The following is a 9,239-nucleotide window of genomic DNA, read 5'->3' on the forward strand; positions in this document are numbered from 1 at the left end:
TATGTACAAAAGGGTTCATATTTGTTGTCTGTATCTCCCATGTACCTCTCTATGTCTTTCTCATCCTCAATGCTGCCATATTGGTCACTCACATTTGGTACATTGCCAAGAAGGTAATATCTTGAAGTTAAACAAGCTGTACCACATTTCAGCCGACTTCTACAGAATGAAACCAGAAGGAAATAGTTTCAAAATATGTTAAGAAATGTTTCCTTTCAAGGGAAGCATTCAGAAGTAGATACAAATGTAATTTCCCAGAATTTCTGACATGGTATTGATCTGTACTGCTCCTGTCTTTAACAGTTTGGGAACAAATAAAGGAATGGAAGTTATGTTACACAATAAACCCACTGTAAACAAAGCATTGCTCTCTTGGACATTTCTTTTTAACGACCCTACCTTATGCTAAATTTTTCATATTAAAAACCACCTTTATTTTGAAGGCTAAATGTAGAAAAACTTTGCCTCAGAAATACAAATTCTGTTCAACTTACCTTTGTCTGTTCTTTTCTAAGTTGCTTTAATAACGTTAAATCATCCAAATTCTTTTCTCTCTCTTCTCGGAGGTTTTTTACCACTGCTGCAGTCTGAGCTATACAATTTTTTATGACTCTGTCTCTACTGGCATGAGCTGCCATCAACTAAAAGAACAAAGGAATAAAAAGGGAAAAATCGCATCAATTTATGACATTTTAGCATTTCAAAAATGCTTATTGTAAGATGACAGACATCTAATAATTTCTAAAACAACTTTTAAAACTGTATCTATGGATGAGGAGATCATGCTGAGCCAGCTAACTACTCAAAATCAGATAAAGGTCAAGCACATCTCAGATGGAAAGAGCAAGGGTTGTCTTCATCTTCAACATGCTGCCAGGGTTTCCTGCTCCACTCTTCCTTCACTCCCCCCGCTTGACTCTTCATCTGTCACCTTTATCCAAATCCCTTTCTCTCCCCATCATTCCATTCACCTTTTCCTATGCCCTACTACTCCTACCCTCACACACTTTCTTGGCTGCTTATCATTATTCTTCCTCTCCTTTATTTTGTCCTTTTGTATCTTTTTCAGTCTCAAGATGTTACCAAGTGAAAGAAATTGTAAACTTAGTGATGTAGAGAAGCTCTTAGTTACAATAAAGAAAAACAAAGAATGCTATATTTACCTTTATAAAATATAAAATGTTACATTTACCTATGTTATTATATACATAGTTGTCCTTCACAAGTATTAATAAGAAAAGTTATGTATGAAGCACAGATTATTGGCTTGATTAACTGTGTGTGCTGTCTGAAAATAAGGACATTTAACAAAACAACTCTTTAGTAACTTGTGATATAGCAAATTAACACAATTCTTATCTATCTGTTGCCTTGATACACAAGACGTGACAGTCATGTTTCAAACACACTCCAACGATCACAGACAAATTTTGATGATACTCCAAACATTTTGGAGAGAGGCAAATAAAAGCACTAATACAACGTGTATTTGCCATAACAATTAATGGTACATAAATAATAGTGGTTCCTTCCAGCTAAAATGTAAACAAAGTGTCACCTTGTTCCTTGTAATATCATTCCCTCTTCCCTTTGAAAAGAACATATCCTAATGATACTTTAAAAAGTGAGATTAAGGGAATCTTTCAGAGGCAATGAAAAAAATATGTACTTGAGAAGCCAAAAGCCTCAGAAAAGGGTAATTTATTTGTGGCCTTCCTTCTTTCCCAACCCCTAACTGCTTCTGTTCTCCTTTTTGATAAGTGAGGAAAGAAAAAAGATACAGGTGTGAAGCGTTTGATTCTTCCTCATATTAGCTGTCTAGCTTCCCAGAACCGATTCATTCAAAGTCCTTGCTCTTGTCTCACTGTTCCTTCCCCTTCCTTCTTTTGTGCATAAAGTTTTCTTAAAGACTGCAGATGACGGGACAAAAAAATGACGGCTCCTGTTCTTGAGAACTGTCTCTTCACAGACTCATGCAGGTCACACAATTACTTTAGTTTGTAGAAATCAGACTGAAACTCATGCACATTCTCAAGTATGAGCAAGGGAAAATAAAACGTCATTCTTTTATCCACCAATTAGTTTCTTATTTTGCCTGCAAAGAAAGGCATAAAAGAGGTACAAAAGAACGATCAAAAGGACACTTACAGACTCATAAAGTTGTTTACAGGTTTGGCTGGCATCAATTTTCCCTGCAAAGGAAGCTGTTGGAACCGTAGTGTTTAATTCGTGTACTATTCTGTCATCAATCGTCCTCATCACCTTGAGTAATTCCTATACACATTTAAAATGAAAGAATAATAACCTAAATAAAAAATTAAGTGGTTAAAAACTAAGCATTTAAACCAAAAATAATAAAACTCTGGACTCTGGAATATTTTACAATTTAAGTTAGAATGGGAAAATAATGCAAAATATAGTGACAATCATAGGAAAATCTTTCTTACACGGATGGGAGGTAGGTTATATAACAGTAAACAGTGGGCACGGACTCTATCTCCCCAGCTCCACTGTGATAGTCTTAAGGACAAAGGCCATTATACTCATTTTAAAATACTGTTGGCTGATATGGTGCTTAGCAAACACTATACGTTCTTTTCCAATCCAGCATATAGCCAATAAAGGGTTCTTTTGACTATTCCCTGGGGATGGATATCATGCTTGGTAGAGTGAAGGTTCAGAGAAAAATAGGAAGATTCTCAACAAGATGGACTGGCACAGTGGCTGCAATGATGGGTTCAGGTACAGCAAGGACTGTGCGGCTGGCGCAGGACCGGCCAGAGTTTCTTTCTGCTGTATATAAAAGGTTGCTATTAGTCAGAGCCGACTCAATAGCACCTAACAACAACAATATTGACCTGGATTACCACAAATTCTCCAAAATAAGCCAGCATAATTGTTTGCTCTATTCCCTCTTTACTGATCACTCTAAATGCAGTACTAGAGAGAAAATTATGTCATCCTAACCAGCTGAGTCAATTCCAATTCATGGTGACCCAAGGTGTGTCATAATAGAACCATGCTCCATAAGGTTTTCATTGCCAGACCTGTCTTCTGAAGTGCCTCTGGGTAGACTTGGACCTCCAACCTTTTGGTTAATAGCTAAATGCATTAACTGTTTACACCACGTAGATATATAGGAAACTGACAGAGGTTAACTTGCAGAAAATTAATCTATACTCTTTCAGGCTATTTACATTTTTTTTTTTACTATGATTGTGTGTTATTTTTGTAATAAATATAAGTAAAGCAAGACATGCTGCTACAAAAGAAATCAAACTTCTTCATGACTCTCTTGTTCACAGATCAAGTAGTAATTAGTTTTACCTTTTCTTAGTAATCCTACCTCACATTTCCCAAGGATTTTCACAAAAAAACTCACAGCCATGGAGTCGGATCTGATTCATAACGACCCCTCCTTAGATTTCCAAGGGGGTATCCCTACAGAAGCAGACTGCCCAATCTTCCTTCCGAAGAGTGGCTGGTGGGTTTGAACCACCAGCCTTCTGGTTAGCAGTCAAATGCTTTAGGCACTACGCTACCAGAGCTCCCTTCCCAAGGATTACCCTCTCAAAAAGCCTTCAATGCCTAAAAAACCAACCAAAAGAAAAATAAATACCAAAGGCAGGGAAAGAGCTTAAGAAAGACTCTGGTGAGTATACCTCACAGCATGTCCCTTCTCCTCACATTTTCATTAAAGCACTTTACATTTGTCATTAGAGAAAGGCAGGGCATCAGCCATCTTCTGTCTTCAGCTAACATAAGCGCTGGAAAAGATTTCCAATAATATATTTTTCTCTTTTGTTTCTTAAATTTACACTGAAAAGAAAAAGTCACTGACAAATCAAAAAGCTGAAAGTGTATAATACTGAAACATACTTATCATTGAAAACATCCAACAAGCTAACATTCAACATTTATGCATGCTAAAAGCAACTTGTCTGATCCTCTATCTCCTTTAACATCTATTCTATTTTTTTCACTGGCCAAACTTTAATTAACGACCTAAACCAATTCAACTAAAATGCTGTGAAGACATTTTTAACAGCTGCATAAATATTCTGTTCTATGGCAACATCACAATTTATTTGACTACTTCTCCATTAATGAATATTGTTTCCAATTATAATAACCATTTAGTTTCTAATTACAATACCATTTAGTCCATCCAGTCTAAATCTGTTCAAATCATTCCGCTGATCTTTACTTAGCAAATTTAATGGCCTTTTCTAGACCCCATTCTAGAAGTAAAACAGCCTGTGGAAGGCTAGCCCCATATTTCTAAAGCATTAAAACAAAGGCAAATGTCAGGTCTAAAACCAAACTCATGATAATATCCTCTTTTCCTGTATTTGTTCATAATATCATTCTCTGTAAACTGGAATTATTAGGAAATAATCTCAACATATTCACTGGGCACCTACTCCTTTAAATAATGTGCTATGTACAGTGGAAAATACATAATGTCAGTAAGTCGTGTTGTGCCCAGGTTATGAAGGAGTAGTTTGGGGTGAATAAATTGCTAACATGTGACAATGCAAAAAGCAATAGGAAAGTTTATTAGCTAACTTAAGTTAGGGTCCTTGCTTTCACCCTCGCAGTGGGTTGAACAAAAGACCCCGTGCTCTTACATTAAGAAATATTTATAGAGAAGCATAGGGTGGAGTAATTTGGTTTTTATGATAGGGGTTTGGGAATTTGGGGCAGGTTGGAATTCCCCTGGTTTCAAAGGTGAGTGAGAGATTTCTCGGGCCGGGTGGGTGGATCTCTTTGATATGTGCATATTCTCTGCGAAACCCCGGGGTGAGAGCCCTCGTAGTCTTCAAAGGTGGGTAAGAGGCTTCTTGGAGCCATGCAGATTTCTGATAAAAGGCTCTGAGGTATGGGATATTTACTATAGGTATTAGGGCTCAGCATGGGGACGTGTCAATCTCCATACTAAAGGCTTCTGGTTAAGAGACCTTTCAGGCTTTACAGTGGTAAATTCCTAACAAATTGTGGAAGCCCTTGGCAATCTTCTTTAAGCATAAGCAGCAGTTAGAGCATCACAGACCACACTCATTTATTAACTCACTCTTCATTCAAAAAATATTTACTAATGCCTATCATGTTTAAGAGGCCTTCTGCTGACACTGTGGTTGAAGTATTCAGTTGCTAACCAAAAAGGTCAGCAGTTCAAACCCATCAGCTGCTCAGCAGGAGAGAGATGACTCAGTCTGCTTCCAAAATATTTACAGCTTTGAAAACCCTATGGGGCAGTTCTACTTCGGCCTGTCGGGTGTCGGGTGGCTCAGTCAGAATTGACTTGATGACAGTGGTTTTAGTTTTTTAAGGTTATCATCACCAGGCTACACTAGTGAATAAAACTGAAAAGGTCCTTGCTCTTATGAAGGTAAAATTCATGTAGGGGAAGGTAGACAATAAACAAGTATAATTGCAGATAATGAAAAGTACTAAAGGGGAAAATAAACTAAGGTAAGGGGATAAAGAGTGACTGGATGGGGCTAGAGGGCTACTTTAGTAGGGTGCTCAAGAAAGGCCTCTCTGAGGATGTTAACACTTGAGCTGAGACCTGAGTAATGAGAATGAGCAAACTATAATACCATCTGGGAGAAAAAGTGAAAAATCTGAGAACAAACATTGGGGTACTTGAAGAACCAAAGACAAGCAGGTAGGTCTGGAACGAATAATAAGGAAAGTGCTATGAAGTGATGTCAAGAGTAGATCAGATCATAAAGGTGGATAGATTGGTGGACAGGCTGAACTATTAGGTATGTCTATGCTGGGGGAGTGTGCCCATGACCATGCATAAGGTTGGCAGACAATGTTTCTACAAGCATATTTGTATGTTCTGTAAGAATTCCGAGGTATATAGTAGAGCTGGCAAGGGTCAAGGTTGTAGTCACTTCTTGGCCACAGCACCTACCCAAAGGGACCAAGTAGTTGGACCTGTGGGCTTGGGACCATGGTTGCAGAGGACATCAAGCTCAATTGGCACAACATACTACTCAAAAACACTGCTCCACATCCTACTTTGGTGCACAGTGACTGGAATCTCAAAAGCTTGCAAGAGACCATCTAGATGCAGTGATGGGTCTCTCCTCATCCACAGCAAAGAAGAATGAAGAAAATCAAAGACGAGTGAAAACAATTAGTCCAAGCGACTGGTACATCATGTGATCCTCAGCCTATATGACTATGAAACCAGAAGAAATAGATGGGGCCCGGCTACCACTGTCAACCACTCAGAAGGGGATCTATGTGGGAGATCCTGGATAGAGTGGAACAAATATGAACAAAACTCAAAATCATTAAAAAAAAAGGGGGGGGGCCCTAGGTTTTCTGGTCTGATAGAGCCTGATGGAACCCCGGAGACTATGGCCCCTAGCTGCCCTTCAGGTCTGGAACTGAACTCACCCCTGTGGCTTCCAGCCAAACAAAAGGCAGGCATTTACATTTAATTAGGTAGATACACTCTTTGGAGAGATCAATCATGGGAGAATAGAATGGCTGCCTATGTATAGGGAGACAGCTGGGGAGTGGCAGGAGCGCACGGGAGGTAAGGACACAGGGAAGAGGTAACTATGAGAAGGAAGTGGAAGAAGAACTGTTGCACTGTGGGAAATTATAGTCAATGTCATGAGATAAAAGTATATATGAGCTGCTGTATGGAAGATGAATTTGTTCTGTAAACTTTCATCCAAATCACAATAAAAATTTTTTTAAAAAAAGAGTAGAGCAGATCAGAGCAGATCATATTGACCATGGAAATGATTTAAGGCTTCTGTTCTAAAGGCAACAGGGTTTTAGGCAAGAGAATGGTATAACATGATTAATGTTTTAAAAGATGACTTCGGCTGCTGGGTGGATAATGGCCTACAGGAGGTGGAGAACGGAAACAAGGAGACCATTTAGAAGACTACTATGGTGGTTTAAGCAAGAGATAAAGATGGTTTGATAAAGCAGTAGCAGAATAATTAGGGAGCTGTGGATACCCGGGGAGCGCTGGTGGCATACTGCCTAAGGCATTTGCCTGCTAACCGGAAGGCTGACAGTTCAAACCCACCAGCCACCCCTTGGAAGGAAGGTTGGGCAATCTACTTCCGTAGTGATATCGCCTCGGAAATCCAAGGAGGGGTGGCTATGAGTTGGATCTGACTTGACAGCAGTGAGTTTGTTTTGGTTTGGTGGATAGCTTCAGGATATATTTTGAAGGTACAAATGATGGCATTTGCTGATGAAATGGTAGAGGATAAGAAAAGAAAATGGGATGGCTCTTAGGTTTGAAATGTAAGCGACTGAATGGATGGTGGTGCCATTCCTTGATGGGGGTGGGGAGTCTGCCAGAGGAAAAAATTTCAAAGAACTAGAAAGACCAAAAGTTCCGCTCTGATTTAAGGATATTTGATGATATTAAGAATGACTGTGAATTGTTTGGATGTGACATTGGTATTGTGTTAATAACTATAATCTTTTAGAGATTGAAATATTTACAGAAGAAAAAATATAATGTCTGGGATGAGTTTTAAAGAAATTTTGTTGGGGGAGGGAGAGTGGCAGGATAAATGAAATGAGACCTACCACAGATTGTTGGAACTGGGGGGATGGTACACAGGAATTTATGGTATTACTTTCTCTCCTTTTGTCTATGTTTGAAATATTCCATAGTGCTTGGGACCTGGTAAGTTTGAGATTTCTATTCACTAACTGAGTGGAAGGGAGCTCTGGTAGCATAGTGGCTAAGGCACTTGACTGCTAACCAGAAGGCTGGCGGTTCAAACCCACCAGCCACTCCTTGGAAGGAAGATGGGGCAATCTACTTCCGTAGTGATACTGCCTCGGAAACCCAAGGAGGGGTTGCTATGAGTCGGGTCCGACTCGACGGCACATAACAACAACAACAACAACAACTGAGTGGAAAAGTTGAGCAAAGTTGAACGTATCAGTCTGCCACTGGTCAGGGCTGGAGTTATATTAACAAACTGATATTATTTAAATTGATGGAATTACAGGAAATCAATGAGAGAGACTAGGAAGTGCAGGGGGCTGATGGTTAAAAAGGCATGTAAGTATCTAAAAGGAGAGGAGGAAGAATGATGTCACAGCAGTCCATAGAAAAATTTCAATGAGGACAAGTAGCTTAAGTACAGAGAATAAGAGAAAACTGTAAAACATGAGGTTTACCATTATAGATCCTGTTATAAGATTTTGGTTTTTTTCCTAAGAACAGTGAGGAACCAATGGAGTGCTTTAAGTGAGGGTGGGGTTACATGATCATTTGTGTTTTGAAATGACTACTCAGGTTAAAGTATGGAAAAAATGAGTTGGACAGAAACAAGAGGAGATCAAAGCTACAAGGTTAATGCAGCAATCCAGGTGAAAGATTATATAGCTAGATATTCCCTAGGCTTTTTATTTACTCTGAACTTTAATCAGTTTTGAATGAACACTGCTATACTGTAATCACTACAACTAAATTTCCCTTCAATGAAATAATTTGGACACAGTTCAGTTCCTTATACAGCAATAGGAGTTTATGTGCATTAAGTAGGTAATGAATCAATCAATTTCACAGTCTTACCAAGGGAACTGTCAAATGTGAATTATCAAATATATCAGTTTTGTTGCGCACTAAAGAATTACCAGTATATGATCTAGAATTAGACTTTCAGTATGGTAAACACTAGCTACAGGAGGTTATTTAAATTGAAATTAACTTAGTCCTTCAGTTGTACTAGCCATATTTTAAGTACTCAACAGCCACATGTGGCTACTGGGTACCATATCGGATATTGCAAATGCAGAATATTTTCACCATCACAGAAAGTTCTACCTACAACATTGAATTCCAGGAAATATGATAGTCTCTAAACTAATATATATATAAGGAGCTCTGTTAGTACAGTGCCTAAGGCATTTGACTGTTAACCAGAAGGTTAACAGTTCAAACCCACCAGGCACTCCGCGGAAGGAAGACTGGGCAATCAATTTCCATAAAGATTTACTGCCTCGGAAACCCAAAGGGGGTCACTATGAGTCAGAATCAATTTAATGGCAGTGAGTTTTGGTTTTCGTTTTAAACAAATATATTGGTTCAGGGATTGCTGAGAACTGTGAACTATTCATAAATGCCACAGAAAAGACACTTCTTGTTGTTATATGCCGTCGAGTCAAACCCAACTCATAGCGACCCCTCCTTGGGTTTCTGAGGCAGTATCACTACAGAAGTAGGATTGCCC

The 9,239-nt window shown here is 38.9% G+C and overlaps 1 protein-coding gene across 1 annotated transcript in view; it reads right to left on the bottom strand.

Annotated features, from left to right (window-relative positions):
• MIX23 (mitochondrial matrix import factor 23) overlaps positions 1 to 9,239 on the bottom strand; it is a 53,489-nt gene that overhangs the window by 36,797 nt on the left and 7,453 nt on the right. Inside the window, exons 2-3 of the mRNA XM_007943906.2 lie at positions 2,149 to 2,274; positions 495 to 641 (exon numbers count right to left, since the gene is read on the bottom strand). Of these exons, the coding sequence (XP_007942097.1) occupies positions 495 to 641; positions 2,149 to 2,274 (273 nt within the window). The remainder of the gene's footprint in view (positions 1 to 494; positions 642 to 2,148; positions 2,275 to 9,239) is intronic.

This window comes from Orycteropus afer, unplaced genomic scaffold (genome assembly GCF_000298275.1).
Source record: "Orycteropus afer afer isolate SDZICR_OR568_19922 unplaced genomic scaffold, OryAfe1.0 scaffold00114, whole genome shotgun sequence".
NCBI lineage: Eukaryota > Metazoa > Chordata > Mammalia > Tubulidentata > Orycteropodidae > Orycteropus > Orycteropus afer.